Raw genomic sequence first — 19,737 nt, 5'->3', positions numbered from 1 at the left:
TGGGATGCGGACTTCACAGCTTCCCATCTGGAATGCGAAGGCTGCCTCTGAGGCCACTAGCACTTTGGGCACTCTGCCACAAGGACGTCAGTGAGCAGGTCACTATTAAAGTCCATCTGACGACAGGACATTACAGGCCACTCATCAGTCAGTCAGCAGGAGAACTAGCTCATCACAAAGACACTCTCAACTATCAGGTCTAGTAGACACGGTTATGGACTCAACTGTGTTCCCCCAAAACGTGTTAGAATACTAACCCCTACACCTGTGGATGTAATCCCATTTGGGAAGTTTTCTTTATTATGACAATGGGTTTGTCTTAAGCCAATCACCTTTGAGATATAAAAGGAGCAGATCAGACACAGAAGCAAGGAAACACAGGGGAACACAGATGCAAAGAAGACCGTCATGTAGCTGAGGAACAAAAGCTGAAGACAGACAAGGACCTTCCACCAGAGCCAACAGAGAGAGAAAGCCTTCCCCTAGAGCTGGTGCCCTGTATTTCGACTTCTAGCCTCCTAAACTGTGAGAGAAACATCTCCGTTTGTTAAAGCCACCCACTTGTGGTATTTCTGTTATAGCAGCACTAGGTGACTAAGACAGACACTGCTCAGTCTTTGTGCTTCTGGGCATTTCTGTGGTACCTGACAATGCTGACCGATCTTCTTCCATGAAATACCACTTTAAGGTCCATGCCTCCCCTTTCTTTTCTGATTTTAACCTTCTCTGTCTTCCTTCCCAAGATCCTTTCCTTTTGTTTGTTCCTCAAATGTTGATGTTCTCTTTGGCCACCTTCTCTCCTCAACCTGTATGTTTTCATGGCAATTTTCTCTATTCCTGTGACTTTGAGAACCTGTATGCCCGTGGCAACCTCACATTTATCCCAGCCCATCTCTTTCTTCCTGCCTGTTATCCAGTTGTTTACAACATTTCAAGATCTATCCTGAAGTACAATGCTGTCAGTGATAGGATAATATCCATATGCCTACAAGGAAGACGAATTAATACAACTATTATTCAAATTGACGCACGAACCGCTAGAGCCAAAGATGAAGAAATATAAGATTTTTATGAGCTGCTGCAGTATGAAATTAATTGAACATGCAACCAGGATGCATTGACAATTACTGGACACTGGAATGAGAAAGTTGGACACAAAGAAGAAGGACCAGTGGTTGGAAAATATGGCCTTGGTGATAGAAACAATGCCAAAGATCGAATGATAGAATTTTGCAAGACCAACGACTTCTTCATTGCAAATATCTTCTTTTACCAACATGAACAGCGACTATACACATGGACCTCACCAGATCGAACACACAGAAATCAAACTGACTACATCTGTGGAAAGAGAAGTTGGAAAAGCTCAATATCATCAGTCAGAACAAGGCCAGGGGCCAACCGTGGAACAGACCATCAATTGCTCATATGCAAGTTCAAGCTGAAACTGAGGAAAATCAGAGCAAGTCCACAAGAGCCAAAATATGACTTGAGTATATCCCACCTGAATTTAGAGACCATCTCAAGAATAGATTTGATGCATTGAACACTAGTGACTGAAGACCAGATGAGTTGTGGAATGACATCAAGGACATCATCCATAAAGAAAGCAAGAGGTCATTGAAAAGACAGGAAAGAAAGAAAAGACCAAGATGGATGTCAGAGGAGACTCTGAAACTTGCTCGTCAAAGTTGAGCAGCTAAAGCAAAAGGAAGAATTGATGAAGTAAAAAACTGAACAGAAGATTTCAAAGGGCAGCACGTGAAGACAAAGTAAAGTATTATAATGACGTGCAAAGAGCTGGAGATGGAAAACAAAAAGGGAAGAACACGCTCAGCATTTCTCAAGCTGAAAGAACTGAAGAAAAAATTCAAGCCTCAAGTTGCGATAGTGAAGGATTCTGTGGGGAAAATATTAAATGACACAGGAGGAATCAAAAGAAGATGGAAGGAATACACAGAGTCATTACAACAAAAAGAATTAGTCGATGTTCAACCATTTCAAGAGGCAGCATATGATCAGGAACCAATGACACTGAAGGAAGAAGTCCAAGCTGCTCTGAAGGCATTGGTGAAAAACAAGGCTCCAGGAATTGATGGAATATCAATTGAGATGTTTCAACAAACAGATGCAGCACTGGAGGTGCTCACTCATCTATGCCAAGAAATATGGAAGACAGCTTCCTGGCCAACTGACTGGAAGGGATCCATATTTATGCCTATTCCCAAGAAAGGTGATCCAACTAAATGTGGAAATTATAGAACAATATCATTAATATCACACACAAGCAAAATTTTGCTGAAGATCATCTAAGAATGGCTGCAGCTGTGTATCAACAGGGAACTGCCAGAAATTCAGGCTGGTTTCAGAAGAGGATGTGGAACCAGGGATATCATTGCTGATGTCAGATGAATCCTGGCTGAAAGCAGAGACTACCGGAAGGATGTTTAAAAAAAAAAAAAAAAAACCGGAAGGATGTTTACCTGTGTTTTATTGACTGTGCAAAGGCATTCGACGGTGTGGATCATAACAAATTACGGATAACACTGTGAAGGCTGGGAATTCCAGAACACTTAATTGTGCTCATGAAGAACCTTTACATAGATCAAGAGGCAGCTGTCTGAACAGAACAAGGGGATACTGAGTGGTTTAAAGTCAGGAAAGGTGTGTGTCAGGGTTGTATTCTTTCACTATACCTATTCAGTCAGTATGGTGAGCAAATAACCCAAGAAGCTGGACTATATGAAAAAGAACAGGGCATCAGGACTGGAGGAAGACTCATTAACAACCTGCGTTATGCAGATGACACAACCTTGCTTTCTGAAAATGAAAATGACTTGAAGCACTTACTAATGAAGATCAAGGATCACAGCCTTCAGTATGGATTGCACCTCAACATAAAGAAAACAAAAATCCTCACAACTGGACCAATAAGCAACATCATGAAAAATGGAGAAAAGACTGAAGTTGTCAAGGATTTCATTTTACTTGGATCCAAAATCAACAGCCATGGAAGCAGCAGTCAAGAAATCATTGCATTGAGCAAATCTGCCGCAAAGGACCTCTTTGAAGTGTTGAAGAGCAAAGATATCACTTTGAAGACTAAGGTGCTCCTGACCCAAGCCCTGGTGCTTTCAATTGCATCATATGCACGTGAAAGCTGGACAATGAATAAGGAAGACCGAAGAATTGATGCCTTTGAATTGTGGTGTTGGGGAAGAATATTGACTATACCACAGACTGCCAAAAGAACAAACAAATCTGTCTTGGAAGAAGTACGACCAGAATGCTCCTCAGAAGCAAAGATGGTGAGACTGTTTCTTACATACTTTGGACATGTTGTCAGGAGGGATCAGTCCCAGGAGAAGGACATCACTCTTGGTAAAGTACAGGGTCAGCGTAAAAAAGGAAGGCCCTCAGTGAGATGCATGGACACAGTGGTTACAACAATGAGCTCAAGGAAAACAACGATTGTAAGGATGGTGCAGGACTGGGCAGTGTTTCATTCTGTTGCTCACAGGGTCACTGTGAGTTGGAATTGACTCGACGGTACGTAACAACAACACAGCAACAAGTGAGCGGCATCAGGCCATGTATTTAAAAGTGAAAACTTCTACTCGCACCATTCCTCTATATTCTCTGTATTGGTAAAGGATCAATCACTTGTACAGTCACTCAAGCTGCAAGCCTGAAGTTACGTCTCCACATCCTCACATCTAATTTAAAAAAACAAACAGGTTTTGATGATGTTATCCCTAAATATCTTTCAAATGTATCAGTTCTTCTCTTTCCTACTGGCATTATACTAACTCAGCCTTTATCTTGAATTATTGCAAAAGCTTGTAGCCACTCTTCATTCCTCTAATTTCACGCCCCTCAAGCCATTACCTGTTCTGCTTCCATATAACTCACTAATGTACAATTAGTAATCTTAACCACTTCCTACTCCAACCCATTAGAAACCCCTAAGTTCCTCAGTGCCTATAGGATAAAGCCCAAACTCCTCAATACTGTGCACAAAGCCTTTGTCCCCTGGTCTCCGCCTACCTCTCTAGTCCCTAGCCTCTACTTTAAGCTGTGGCACTAACAAATGCTGCCCAGAAGACACCAAAATATTTTATATCTCTGCTTTTGAACATGTTCTTCTCTGCTCGGAATTCCCTGCCCCTCCTTCTCTGCCTGGAAAATTCACATTCTCTCTGAATTGTGCCCCCACCCTGTTTCCCTCTCCTCTGACATGAGTTACTCACTTCCTCTCTGTGCTACGTCTTTACCTCCTGCAGGGCACATTTACCGTACTGTGTTTACTGCATGTCTCCTTCTCATTAGACTACGGACAACCCAAAGGAAGACCCCATCTTTGTTACTTTCCATCCCTTGGATCTAATAAATACTTTCTGAACTGAATCTGGGGCTCAGAAGGCATCAAATCTATGAAATACAATTTGGGAAGGGAGAAAAGAGTAATTAACATTTATTAACCACTCCTTATGTGCCAGGCAATATGTATTATCTCCTCTAAAATCTACACAATACTGTAAAAACTCAACTACAAAATGACACATAACCTAATTTAAAAAATGGGCAAAGGATATGAACAGGCACTTCACTAAAGAAGACATTCAGGTAGCTAACAGATACGTGAGGAAATGGTCACGATCATTAGCCATTAGGGAATGCAAATCAAAACTACAATGAGATTCCATCTCACTCCAACAAGGCTGGCATTAATCCAAAAAACATAAAATAATAAATATTGGAGAGGCTGTGGAGAGATTGGAACACTTATATACTGCTGGTGGAAATGCAAAATGGTACAACCACTTTGGAAATCGATTTGGCACTTCCTTAAAAAACTAGAAATAGAACTACCATACAATCCAGCAATCCCACTCCTTGGAATATATCCTAGAGAAATAAGAGCCTTTACGTGAACAGATACACGCACACCCATATTCACTGCAGCACTGTTTACAATGGCAAAAAGATGGACGCAGCCAAGATGCCCATCAACGCATGAATGGATAAATGAATTATGGTATATTCACACAATGGAATACTACGCATCGATAAAGAACAATGATGAATCCGTGAAACATTTCATAACATGGAGGAATCTGGAAGGCATTACGCTGAGTGAAATTAGTCAGTTGCTAAAGAACAAATATCTTATAAAACCACTATTGTAATAACTGGAGAAACAGTTTAAACAGAGAAGAAAATACTTTTTGACGGTTACGAGAGGGGGGACGGAGGGAGGAAAGGAGAGAGGCTTTCACTAATTAGATAGTAGATAAGAATAATTTTAGGTGAAGGGAAAGACAACACACAATACAGGCAAGGTCAGTACAACTGAACTAAAAGCAAAGAAGTTTCCTGAATAAACTGAATGCTTTGAAGGCCAGCATAGCAGGGGCGGGGGTTTGGGGACCATGGTTTCAGGGGACATCTAAGTCAACTGGCATAATAAAATCTATTAAGAAAACATCCTGCATCCCACTTTGGAGAGTGGTGTCTGGGGTCTTAAATGCTAGCAAGCAGCCATCTAAGATGCATCAATGGGTCTCAACCCACCTGGACCAAAGGAGAATGAAGAACATCAAGGACACAAGTTAATTATGAGCCCAAGAGACAGAAAGGACCACATAAACCAGAGATTACATCAGCCTGAGACCAGAAGATCTAGATGGTGCCCAACTACAACCAATGACTGCCCTGACAGGGAGAGCCTCTGAGGGAGCAGGAGAGCAGTGGGATGCAGACCCCAAACTCTTGTAAAGAAACCAGACTTAATGGTCTGACTGAGACTAGAAGGACCCCAGAGGTCATGGTTCCCAGACCTTCTGTTAGCCCAAGACAGGAGCCATTCCCAAAGCCAACTCTTCAGATAGGGATTGGACTGGACTATGGGACAGAAAATGATACTGGTGAGGAGTGAGCTTCTCGGCTCAAGTAGACCCATAAGACTATGTGGGCAGCTCCTGTCCGGAGGGGAGATGAGAGAGCAGAGGGGGACAGAAGCTGGACAAATGGACATGAAAAGACAGTGGAGGGACGGAGTGTGCTGTCTTACTCAGGGGAGAGCAATTAGGAGTATATAAATTTTTGTATGAGAGACTGACTTGATTTGTAAACTGTCACTTAAAGCACAATAAAAATTAAAAAAAAGAAAAAAAAAGCTTGAGATGAAACAAGAAAAAAAAAGAATGACCTATTGATACATGCAGGAGCATATATGAGTCTCAAAAGTATAGGCTAAGTGAAAGAAGTCAATTACAAAAGGCTACATGCTATTTGGTTCAATTTTTATGACATTCTGGAAAAGGAAAAGCTTTAAGGCGGGAAATCAGAAGCCAGAGCCAGATCTGGAAGGAGGGACGTGGTGGCAGAGGAGCAGGAAAGTACACTTTAACTTAAGAGAACTAGCTGCTCCATGTGATGACTGTAGTGATGGTTGCAGGACTATACACATTTTCAAAACTTATTGAGCTGTACAACTATAACTGATACATTCTATGGTATGTTACCTGTATCTAAATAAAGGGGATCTAGAAAAAAATACGAATTATTTAAACTTCATGGTAACCCTATGAGGCACATATTATTTCCATTTCATAGAACAGAATGTTAACTGATTTGTCTTTAAATCACAGAGCTGCTGAGTGGCAAAGCTAGGATCTGAACCTCCTTCTGAAGGGATCTAAAGCTTTGTGGGGTATACAATTAACTTCACCCAGAATTTGATTTTTGTCCCTCATTCCTGGGAGGTAACATCTAAACCCCTGAAAATTCCCCAGTGATTGGAACTTTTGTTATTCACGGAGGGGTTCCAAATGACACCTGACAGTTTATCTGAACGAGGGGACCCTTAGGTGAGGCCTGGCCTGGCCATGCCAGAAAGACCCACCACATTGTATCAGTCTGACCCTCCAGAAAAGGAAGAGAGGCTAGAGATGAGTTCAGCCACGTGGGCAATGACTCAATAAAAGCTTTGGACACTGAAGTTGGGGTGAGCTTCCTGGTTGGTGGAAGACATTGACCCTCAGGAGGGAGAAGTGTCACACACTGGGGACCCTTCTAGACCTTGCCTTGGGCAGCACTTCATTTGTATTCTTTTTGCTGTAATAAAACTGTAATTATAAGTAAGTGTTTTCCTGAGTTCTGGGAGCTGTTACAGCAAATTACTGAACCTGAGGGGGTAGTGGGAACCCTTGAATTTGTAGCCAGCATGTCATAAGTGAGGGTGTTGGGGGAACCCCCAACATAGGCCGGCTTCTGAAGTCTTGGGATCTTGACCTAACTCTGGGTGATTTGGGTCAGAAGAAATGCACTGCACTTGGTGTCAGAAAAGATCTTTAGAGTGTGTGTTGAGAAGACATGCACACACGTGGAAACCTCATGGGCTCCTTTCTCTATACTCTGTCTCCCTTAGGCAGAAACCTCCCATTGTCTCCATTACAGTCAAAGGACTCAACTCCATCAAACTGAACTTACTGTTCAGCATCTATCTCTTATGGTGCAGCTTAGAAGGACACGAAAATAATCACCCTCGCACACAGATGCATACATTTCCTTCAAAGAGTCTTTACACTCTTCCTCAGCATCAACTCAGTGTCTAACAGCTACCTGTGTCACCTGAACTCAACAACATGCACTGACAACCTCATGTGGAAGGCAGTACGTCAAGGATAAGTATCCTTCTTTAAATCCAATGTAATTCTCTAACAGTACACCCTGCCAATTTCTCCTAAAACCCTGGTAAAAGTGAGAGCACAGAATGAGACAAGCAGGAGCCAGGAGAGAGCTATATGACACCAACACCTCATGTGGGGAAGAGAATCTCTCCGAGGTGTAAAGTCCAAAGAAGACTGGGGAACGGCCAGACAGGGAGGAGAAGATCTGACCAAGTGTGAGGCAGTCTACACTGTAACTAGGGAGTCAGGGAGATGACTGAATAAAGGGGGAGTGCTCGACGGTGTCAAAAGAAGAGTTTCAGTAGGCAAACAGTAGGAAAAGTATAATAAAGACACTGAAGTCATCACCTGGCAGGAACTGACTTAGTACCAGTCAGACAACAAGCCCAGTTCATCTGTTTCAACTGGCCAGTGGTTCCCAACCCTGGCAGCACGAGAGAACCATCCGGGAGCCTCAAACCTGAGATTCAGAATTAACTGGCCTGGGGTGGGGCCTGGGTATTAATGAATTGTTTAGACAGTCCCAAAGTGGTTCCAATGTATAGCCAGGGCTGAAAACCATAATAACGTTACTTAAATTGTTTAAAAAGAAAAAAAGAGGTTTTACCTGCATTATGGTAGAACAGATTTTACATGGTAATGTGACTATGTACTAAGCAGAGACGTGCTAAGTGTTTTGCAGGGATTGTCTCATCTAGTCCTCAACAGTGCGGCGAGGTAGGTACTATGTCCTGGAGATGAGGAGACAGCCACGAGGTGGCTCACTTGCTGGAATTACCGTCAGTAATGCCAGAGATGGACAAAGACTCACTCTCACCTAATAAAAACTCAGTAAAACAAATGCCACTTGCCATGTAAGAAACAGGGGTGTATTTTCGATTGAGTGATTCCACTTCCTCCAAGACATGATTATACACGGACATCATTCTTCTCTCATATTCACTGTCTGCATGGGCAGCTCCAGTCGATCCATATTCCTGGAAACTGAAGTCAGAATTAATACCAATTCATCAATGAAAACAATAATTTTTAATGCCTGAATGTGTCAGGCACTTTCCACATACTCTCATTTAAACTTTAAAATAAAGTAGGCACTGTTATTTCCATTTTACAGATGAGAAACCTGAGGCTTAGACAGGTGGGATGATTTGCCTATTTTTTTTTGAATGTGTCAGGCACTTTCCACACACTCTCATTTAAACTTTAAAATAAAGTAGGCACTGTTATTTCCATTTTACAGATGAGAAACCTGAGGCTTAGACAGGTGGGATAATTTGCCTATAGTTACATAACTTGCAAGTGGCAAGCTGGAATTCAAATTCAGACTTGACTCCAAATTATGTCTTAATCACTTTGGTTGAAAGGTGGTATAAAAATGTGTAAGGCCTTATTCCTGCCATGTGGTCAGAGGCCTGACCCATTTGAAAAGACAACTATCGATAAAGTGCTAAATAACTAATAAACCAACTGCCGTTGCGTTGGTCCCGACTCATGCTGACCCTAAATGCGTCAGAGTAGAGCTGTGCTTCACAGGGTTTTCAACAGCTGATTTTTCAGAAGCAGATCGTTAGACCTTTTCTTCTCAGGTGCTACTGGGTAGACCTGATTGAACTCCCGACCTCTTGGTTAGCAGTCAAGTGCGCTAAACCTATTTGGCTGATACACATTTCTCGTTCTATAACTGTCTACCTTCAAATCTGAAAATATCTGTAATAGTTGTTTTAAAGTCCTCGTCTGTTAATTCCATTACCTCTGTCGTTTTTGCCCCCACATGTCTGTCAGTCTGTCGTACTGTGGAGGCTGGTGTGTTACTGTGATTCTGGAAGCTATGCAACTGGTATTCAAATACCGGTAGGGTTACCCATGGCAGACAGGTCTCAGCTGAGCTTCCAAACTAAGACAGACTAGGAAGAAGGACCCGGCAGTCTACTTCTAAAAAGATTTCACCAGTGAAAACCTTATGAATACCAGTGGAACACCGTCTGATATAGTGCCGGGAGATGAGCCCCCCAGGATGGAAGGCACTCAAAAGACAATGGGGGAAGAGCTGCCTCCTCAAAGTAGAGTTGACCTTAATGACGTGGATGGAGTCAAACTTTCGGGACCTTCATTTGATAATGTGGCACCACTCAAAATAAGAAGACCCAGCTGCAAACATCCATTAATAATCGGAACATAGAATGTACAAAGTATGAATCTAGGAAAACTGGAAGTCATCAAAAATGAAATGCAACACATAAACATTGATATTCTAGGCATTAGTGAGCTGAAATGGACTGGTATTGGCCATTTTGAATTGGACAATCACATGGTCAACTATGCCGGGAACGACAACTTGAAGAGAAATGGTGTTGCAATCATCATCAAAAAGAACATTTCAAGATCAATCCTGAAGTACAACGCTGTCAGTGATAGGATAATATTCATATGCCTACAAGGAAGACCAGTTAATAGGACTACTATCTAAATTTACGTACCAACCACTAAGGCCAAAGATGAAGAAACTGAAGATTTTTACCAACTTCTGCAGTCTGAAATTGATCAAAAGCAATCAAGATGCACTGATAATTACTGGTGATTGAAATGCAAAAGCTGGAAACAAAGAAGGAGCAGGAGTTGGAAAATATGGCCTTGGTGATAGAAACGATGCTAGAGATCACATGATAGAATTTCCTAAGACCAACAACTTCTTCGTTGCCAACACCGCAAAACAGCAAAAATGGCAGCTATACACATGGATCTTGCCAGATGGCATACACAGGAATCAAACTGACTACGTGTGTGGGAAGAGACGATGGAAAAGCTCAGTATCGTCAGTCAGAACAAGGTCAGGGGCTGACTAAGGAACAGACCATCAATTGCTCATATGCAAGTTCAAGCTGAAGCTAAAGAAAATTAGAACAATTCAAGGAGAGTCAAAGTACAACCTTGAGTACACCCCATGTGAATTTAGAGATTATCTCAAGAATAGATCTGATGTGTTGAACACTAATGACTGAACACCAGACGAGTTGTGGAATGACATCAAGGACAGCATACATGAAGAAAGCAAGAGGTCATTAAAAAGACAGGAGAGAAAGAAAAGACCGAGATGGATGTCAGAAGACACTCTGAAACTTGCTCTTGCATGTTGAGTAGGTAAAGCGAAAGGAAGAAATGATGAAGTAAAAGAGCTGAACAGAAGATTTTAAAGGGGAGCTGGAGACGACAAAGTATTATAAAGACACGTGCAAAGACCTAGAGTTGGAAAACCAAAAGGGAAGACCACACTCTGCATTTCTCAAGCTTAAAGAACTGAAGAAAAAATTCAAGCCTCAAGTTGCAATACTGAAGGATTCTACGGGAAAACATTAAATGACTCAGGAAGCATCATAAGAAGATGGAAGGTATACAGAGTCACTATACCAAAAAGAATTGGTCGACGTTCAACCACTTCAGGAGGTAGCATATGATCAAGAACCAATAGTACCAAAGGAAGAAGTCCAAGCTGCACTGAAGGCACTGGCAAAAAACGAGGCTCTGGGGATTGGTGGAATATAAATGGAGGTATTTCAACAAACGGATGCAGCACTGGAAGTATTCACTCATCTATGCCAAGAAATCTAGAAGATAGCTACCTGGCCAACTGACTGGAAAAGGTTCATATTTATGCCTATTCCCAAGAAAGGAGATCCCACCAAATGCAGAAATTATCGAACAGTATCATTACTATTACACTCAAGTAAAATTTTACTGAAGATCATTCAAAAGCAGCTGCAGCAGTATATAGACAGGGAACCACCAGAAATTCAAGCCAGATTCAGAAGAGGACACACAACCAGGAATATTATTGCTGATGTCAGATGGCTTCTGGCTGAAAGTACAGAATACCAGAAAGATGTTTACCTGTGTTTTATTGACTATGCAAAGGCATTCAACTGTATGGATCATAACAAATTATGGATAACACTGCAAAGAACGGGAATTCCACATTTAATTGTGCTCATGAGGAACGTGTACACAGATCAAGAGGCAGTTGTTCAAACAGAACAAGGGGATACTGTGTGTTTAAAGTCAGGAAAAATGTGCATCAGCGTTGTACCCTCTTACTATACCTATTCAATCTGTATGCTGAACAAATATTCCGGGAAGCTGGACTATATGAAGAATGAGGCATCAGGATTGGAGGAAGATTCATTAATAACCTGCATTATGCAGATGACACAACCTTGCTTGCTGGAAGTGAAGAGGACTTGAAGCATTTCCTGATGAAGATCAAAGACCACAGCCTTCAGTATGGATTATGCCTCCACACAAAGAAAACAAAAATCCTCACAACTGGATCAATAAGCAACATCATGATAAAGACAGAAAAGACTAACATTATCAAGGATTTCATTTTACTCGGAGCCATGATCAAGACCCATGAAAGCAGCAGTCAAGAAATCAAAAGACACACTGCATTGGGTAAATCTGCTGCAAAAGACCTCTTTAAAGTGTTGAAAAGCAAAAATGTCACCTTGAAGACTAAGGTTCACCTGACCCAAACCATGGTGTTTTCAACCATGGTGACTGAAAACACCAATCAGCTCCTATGCATGTGAAAGCTGGATGATGACTAAAGAAGACTGAAAAACTGACACCTTCAAATTGTGGTGCTAGGGAAGAACACTGTCTTGGAGGAAGTACAACCATAATGCTCCTTAGAAGCAAGGATGGTGAGACTATGTCTCACATACTTTGGACATGCTGTCAGGAGGAATCAGTCCCTGGAGAGAGGTATCATGCTTGGTAAGGTAGAGGGTCAGCGAAAAAGACAGAGACCCTCAATAAGATGGACTGACAAAGTGCCTGCAACAATTGGCTTAAGCACGACGACGACTGAGGATGGCACAGGACCGGGCAGTGTTTCATTCTGTTGTACGTAGGGTTGTTATGAGTCAGAACTGACTCGATGGCACCTAACAACTGTCATTTTTGAGTCTGTTTTCTAATCAACTAAATTTTTCATAGTTATCTGTCACATATTCCTGCTCCGTCACATGTCTAGTCATTTTTGACTGGATACTACAATTATGATTCTTATACTATTGAGTTTCTAGTTTTAACTGTCTTTAAAGAATGTTAAGTTTTGTTTTGGGGGACAGTCAAGTTACTTGTACATCAGCCTGATTCTTTTAAGGCTTAAACTTTCTTAGAACAGATCTAGAGTAGTCTTAGCTTTAGGGCTAATTTAGCCCTACTGCTAACACATTATGACCCTTTTGGTGTCTTTCCTAAATGCCCCGGGTATTTAATAAGGTCTCTCTGTGGTTGGAACTCAAACATCTCTTAGTTCTGCATGAACTCTGGGAACTGTTCAGCTTATAGCTTCCTGGTAATTATTCTTTCCCTGCTGGTTGTGTTTTGCCCATCCTTATAGGGTTTCACCTTACATATGTGCAGCTTAGTATTCAGCTCACAACTCACAGCCCATGCAGGTTTCTAGAGTTCTTTCTCTTGGAAACTTCCTCCCCTCTTGTACTCTGCCCTATAACGTCCAGCTTCCCTGGTTTTCTGAACACTGATCTCTGTCTCTTCAACCAAGCAAGACCACTGGGCCATTTGGGCTCCTCATCCCTGAGGAGCAGCCTGAAAAAGGGCCTCTAGGCAGAAGGCAGGGACTATGTAAAGGCTTATCTCATTTGTGTTTTTTTTCTCAGAGATACTTTCCTGAGCTGCCTATTGTACAATGTCTGAAATCTGTTGATTCCTAAGTTTTATCCAGTTTTCTAGTTGTTTACAAGATGAAAGTCTAGATGCTTCATCATGGCCAGAAGCCATTCCCTTGCTTTTTTTAAACAGTAGAAATAAAGGTTAAGTACAAAGGAATTGTGTCAGAGTAGAATAAGCTAGAACAGAAAAACATAATGGACAAGCATCTCAAAATACTTGATAACCCTGAAAAGCTGGTATGAGATAGATAATAACATTCACAATTATAAACATCTACCTTATCGTGTCCCACATTTATTGAACCTACTCACTCAGGCTGGAGATACAAAGTTGGATAAGATAATGCTCCCTCTCTCCCAAACGGCCTTCTAGGCTATGAAAGAGCTAGCCAGATTTGTAAGAACCATAGTGATATAGTCAATGTGGCTACAGCTGCAGAAAATAATTCTGGCTATGTCTCAACCTCTTGAGGTTCTTTTTAGCAGTAGGTGCTTCTTTATTTGGAAGGAGCAGAAACACATACCAAGAACTAAGTCTCAGAAAGCATCCTCTCCTTGCAGCTGTACACACCATTAACAACAAGAGACTCAGAGCGTTCGCGTTCAAGGTAACGACTTCCTTTACTAACTTGTTCTGACTATGAAGGACAGAGCTAGAGGAATGGGTTTGGGAAGAAGGATGGGGGTGGAAAAAAATGGAAAAAGGTCGGGGGAGGGGGAGAGGGTCACAGGGACAGAGAAGGCACATGAGAGCTGGCTTGATAACTCCCTTCACCACATTCCGGCTGACAATGTACCTCTCTCTCTGGTAAAAACTCAATCAGGAAAAATGTTCATATCTATGATGTCAATCAGCAGTACAAGGCTATCTGCATCCTGGGGAGGTAAAGTGACTATGACATGATGGAGATGGTGTAAACCTGTTAGCATGAAAGACTGTAGTGAGTATGATATGATGGAGAGGGTGTAAGCCTGTTAGCATGAAAGACTAGAAAGACTGTGAAAGATGTGACCAGCAGGAACACTGTGGAATTTAAAGGAGAGGAAGTTTCATCAAAAGAAAGAAAGAAAAGAACACTGCAGTCTGAGGGCAAGAGAAACCCAGATGGCAAGAGAATGAAGATAAAAATCAGTGAAAATTAGTATGTCATTAAAATACTAAAATAGATCAGATGGGGGGTGGGGGGGGGTGGGGGAGCCAAGTTACCTAGCCTGACAGTAGCTAGTACTTTAAAACAGAAAGTAAAGATCTTAGTATACCCTGAAAAGAGATGGCAAGTCACCACTTCAGGGGACAGAAATTTAAACTGCTTTGTCTGCTATGTGTTCCCCTGAGGAAGCTCGTCTTGGAATCACAGGCCTTACTAAATTGGAATTACAAACAGCGGAAAATTCATATTCCAAAATAGAATACCACGATGGGAAAAAACAATGGATCAGTCATTAATAAAAATATTTTGCATGATTAATAAGGGGGGAGAAGAATTTTAATAAAGCAAAAACAGGAATATCTTTTTTTTGAGAAGAAAGAATAAAAATTTGAAGTTAAAGCTTAAATGTATCATTCACTTGTTTTTTCATGCTAAAGTTTAGTTCTAATATATGAAGAAAGTGTTCAAATAGCACAAATAATTCCCTCCCACTGATTTTCCCGAGCCCATGTTTTGAAAAGAGGAGGCAGGAGGTGAATAAACAACGGAGGCAGAAAACCTAAGTTCTGTCACTAGCTGTTTGGCCTTGGGCAAAAGCTGGAGCCCTTCCTCCTTGTTTCATCTGCTGCAACACCCCCTTCAAAAGCATCCCTGTGGTGATTAGCTAAGACACCACATTTCAAAGTGTTCCGTAATAAACACTATCACTAGCATTACCTTGCTGATTCTGGATCCAAGATCAGAGCTTCTATCGCGTGAGAAATCAGTAAACAGCTCTGCTGTTGTCTGGGTGAATGTGAAGGTTGTATGTAAAAACGCAGAAATCTACTATAGATTTTATACTATCTGGATACTAAATGAGAGTCAAGGTGAGGATGGTATTTTTAGTTAAGGTAGCCATATTATTGGCTCAAATGGTCTCAGGCCCTCTTTTCCTTTTAGGGACAATATGCTGCCTATGACAGTGGCTCTAACTGTTCCAGGATGGGTCCTGCAGAGGCTGCCTCATGTGGGAAGGGGAACCAAACAGCAACAGGTTCTTGGCTCCTTTGATTCGATCACACCAACTTTACTGTCATCTGTTTTAGACAAAGAGGATTCTACATAAGAGTTTAAAACAAACAAAAAAGGCTCCACGATAAAAGTGGGGGGAAAAAAAAAAAAACATCTATAGCATGCCTTTACCTCAGAGGTTCCTAAGCTGGGACTCAAGGGGTATGTCAGCCCCCCGAAATTGTGCACAAATTTTTGGGTGTGTGTGCACATTTTGTGGGGGAGAAGTCCCATAGCCCTCATTAGGTTTTCAATCAGTAAGCCAAAATGCCAAAACCTACTGTATTGATTTATAGATATTACAACTTAAAAAATCGTTTATCTCTTGCCTCCTTTCACAAAAGGTTTTGAGGCTGCTAATAAGAAAATATGAAGATTTTAAAGGGGCTTAAAGAACAAAAGGATAGCCTGGTGGTAGAGTGGTTAAGACCTACAACTGCTGACCAAGAGGCTGGCAGTTCGAATCCACCAGGTGCTCCTTGGAAACTATGGGGCAGTTCTACTCTGTCCTATAGGGTCACTATGAGTTGTAATCAACTCACCAGCAATGGGTTTGTTTGGTTTTTTTTTAAGGAACAAAAGCCATGACTACAATTATTGAGAAGATCATTAATAAGGGTGACGGCACCTAGAGTTGTTAGCCGCGAAGAAAAGAAAGGTGAGGTGAAATAGGAAATGGTCTCTGGTGGAATGTATCGTGTCATGTGAGCACAAGTCAGCAGCCTGGGCAGGACCTGGGCTTTGGATGCCCGTCCTGGAGGTGGACGAAGACCAGCACTGAGTCGCCACTTTCTTTTAAAGCCTGGTACAAGTTAAAAAAGTAAAATTATATGCTCACACTAGATTTTGAAGTGGGGAATTATTAATTATAATAAAGTTGTAGGCTTGTGTAATATTTTGTAGTTAATCATATCAGAAGTATTTACATTTCAAAGAATACTTCCTAAGAACAAAAAATACTGGGATAAGCTTAGGATACAATTCTACATTCCTCAAAGTTGCCGAGTCAGCATCGAAAGATGCCTGATACAGATCCCCATATCGGGACGCGAGGCTTCGGAATTCTTCCATGGAGTGTTTCATCTACAAAGGGAGAAAATGATCAGTTATGACAAACACGCTCTCATTATCGCGTAAACAAACAATCAAACCATAGCAAAAACTCATCCTGAAAACAATAAAAATCCAAATAATATTTGAATTTTCATTGCCATTCCATTCTATAAAACCCACAAAGGTGAAAAATGAAACTATAAATGTTCACAAAATTACAGTAACTTATACGTGATATACAGAAACAGAAAACATTTGTATTCTTAGCTTCTTCTAGTTCCACTAAAATCACATAGTTATAAACATTCCCAAGTTTCTTTAAAATATCGTTTCCCTTTACATAAAGGTAGCATCTACCGAGACATCGTCACTTTGTTGTCTTCTCTAATAACACATCAGCCTATTTCTGGCAAGACCCAAAACCCAAACCAAACCCACTGCCGTCAAGTTGATCCCGACTCACAGCAACCCTACAGGAACAGAGAAGAACGGCCGGCCCCATAGGGTTTCCAAGGCCGTAAATCTTTATGGAAGCAGGCTGCCACATCTTTCTCCTACGGAGCGGCTGGTGGGTTCAAACCACTGACCTTCTGGTTAGCCACAGAGCACTTTAACCACTGCACCACCAGGGCTCCTTTTGAGTTAATAAGTAGTATCTGATAATAAATGTCCGAGAGTCAAATCACTGATTTTAACTTTCAGAATTTCTCATCTCACAACTAACCTCAAAACCTCTGAAGTGTAAATAAAATCTCCACTGAACAGAAAATCAAAACACACCTGATTGGAGATGCGACCACATCTCTGAAGGTCATTTCCCAAGGTCATGGCAACTGTAGTGGCGATTGCGGGTGGGGGGCTTGTCTTTAGGCTGTTACAAGTACAGATCAGCTGGGAGAAGGCTTGCAGAAGGTCAATTCTGAGTTTAACAAATTCACACTGAAAACTTAAAGGATTCAGTGGTGTACTGGCAGCCTGGAAATAAAAAAAGGATTTAAGACAAAGTAAACTAACAACAAGATGGTACAGCACCAAGTATTTGTCACAATTTGTTGAAAGGGCAACAGTTTTAACACTGATGGATAAACAGTTAAATTATAAGGCAAATTATGTAACATCAGAAAGAAAAACTTATTGCTATTAGCATCAATCCTAAAGAGCTGTATGTTCCAATAACATTCAAAGGTTTCTCACTTGCCCTGCTCACAACAGATCCTACTACAGGTGAGACGGCTGGATCATGATCCGTAAGATGTCACTGCGAGACGGATGCTGCAAGGGTATTAGCAGCCCCGCCAAATCCCCCTATCACCTTCCTAACCTAAAATTCTCATCATTTGAATTATTAACAGAATTTTTAAAAGTTGGGGGGGGGGGTAGTTTAAGGGCAAAAAAGAATGTTTCTAGATAATCATTGTTTAAAAAAAAAAAAATTCCTTCAAAGCTGCTTTCTTTCACTGCTAGCTCTGATTAATTCTGAAGGCTATTTCTGAGTGGACACTTCAGAAAGCACTGAGAGGCCAGCCACCAAGGAGGAAGAGGCGACAATACAAAGGTACACCCAGGGGTCTGTAGGAGAAACACCTGGCAACCTGCTTCCATCAAGATTACAGCCAGAAAACCCCACGGGGACGTTCTGCTCTGTCACATGGGGTTGCTACGAGTGGGAATCGACTTGACGGCACACAACGACAACAACAACATATTAAAGAAATTAAAAAGCAAGTTAGAGAATCCTGGCGGGAGCCAGAAAATATAAAAAAATTAAATGGAAATTCTATAATTAAAAAAACCACAATAAATGAATTAAGAGTGCAAAGAACAGGTATGACAGTCAATTAGACCCAGCTGAAGGCAGAATTATTAAATTGGAAGATAGGTTAGAAGAAAACATTTACAGTGAATTATGGAGAGATAAAGGGATGGAAAATGCAGAAGAAAATGTAAGAGACATGGAAAAGAACATGTAAAAGAGAAAAGGACAGAAGCAAGACTGAAGAACTAATGACTAAATTTCCAAAAGTGATCAAAATAATCAAGCCATAGATAAAGCACTATGAACCCTAGAGGGCTTTTACATACACTGCCAGTGGGCACGTAAAATAGAAACCATCATGGGCAACTGTTTAGCAACACCTATTAAAGCTGAACCTAAGCATGTCTGATGACACAGCACTACCACCGAGAAGAAATACACACCTAAAACCAAAAGGCGTGTATGAGAAGGTTCACGGTTGAATTAAGTCAAATGCTCCTCAACAGAGAAATGGACACACAGGTTATGTAACAGTCATCTGGTGGAACACCACACACCAGTGAAAATGAATGGACTGCAGTATGCGACAACAACAACAAAAATGAATCACACAAACACAGTGCTGAGGAAAATAAGCTAGAATAAAAAAATACTGCAAGATTCCTTAAAAAATGCTGAAAATAAGGCACAACTAATCTATAGATTTAGAAATCAAAATACCGGTTACCTCTGGGGAGAAGGGTAAAGGAAGTCATTTGAAGGGGGCTAAGGAGCCTTTTGGAGTGTTGGTAACATTCTTCTCAGCCTGAATGTCTTTGTGATGATTCACCGTGCTATGTATTTTCTGTAGGTATTGCTCAGAAAAACACGGACAAGCAGAGAATTGACTCACCGTCTGAGGAAAACGGTGTAATGATAATGAATATAGGATCAACCCTACTCAACTCCTATTTTGCCTCCATATTTGTATAATATCTTCAAACTGGAAAAAGTTGAACAAATATGGTTAAGAAGATATTAAAGCCCAAAACAAGTGGTAAGTGAAGACCAAATGCTACAAGTCCACATTTCCAGGCACAGAGGCATTTGTGAGCTGAAAACCCACAAAGAACAGGCCACGTGTGTAAGTGAAATTATAGAATATAAGCTTAACGTCACCCCTTAGAGAACATGCATTTACATTAACAAAATGGAAATCATACGGAGGCAGCTGATCAGGAAGACAGATGTCAGACTAGAGAAGAAAAGGTTTAGAGGAAACATGATACTTGTTTTTCAAATATATAATTGGTTGCCATTTGCAAGACAAAAAGTATTATATTCTGTTGGTGCTGAGG

The 19,737-nt window shown here is 41.2% G+C and overlaps 1 protein-coding gene across 8 annotated transcripts in view; it reads right to left on the bottom strand.

Moving 5' to 3' along the window:
• Positions 1 to 19,737, bottom strand: part of INTS7 (integrator complex subunit 7) — a 97,423-nt gene that overhangs the window by 9,894 nt on the left and 67,792 nt on the right. For 6 of the 8 annotated variants that reach the window (XR_010319455.1, XM_064276937.1, XM_064276938.1 and 3 more), the window contains 4 exons: positions 17,425 to 17,619; positions 16,571 to 16,674; positions 15,256 to 15,324; positions 8,546 to 8,678 (listed from right to left, as the gene is read on the bottom strand). Coding sequence is in view for 5 of the 8 variants with exons in the window: in XM_064276937.1 (XP_064133007.1) it covers positions 8,546 to 8,678; positions 15,256 to 15,324; positions 16,571 to 16,674; positions 17,425 to 17,619 (501 nt within the window). In the remaining 3 variants the exon portion in view is untranslated. The remainder of the gene's footprint in view (positions 1 to 8,545; positions 8,679 to 15,255; positions 15,325 to 16,570; positions 16,675 to 17,424; positions 17,620 to 19,737) is intronic. The other 2 variants (XR_010319457.1, XR_010319456.1) reach the window with 1 other exon arrangement.

The sequence above is a fragment of the Loxodonta africana genome, chromosome 25 (genome assembly GCF_030014295.1).
Source record: "Loxodonta africana isolate mLoxAfr1 chromosome 25, mLoxAfr1.hap2, whole genome shotgun sequence".
NCBI lineage: Eukaryota > Metazoa > Chordata > Mammalia > Proboscidea > Elephantidae > Loxodonta > Loxodonta africana.
This window is presented reverse-complemented; position numbering and strand designations above follow the sequence as displayed.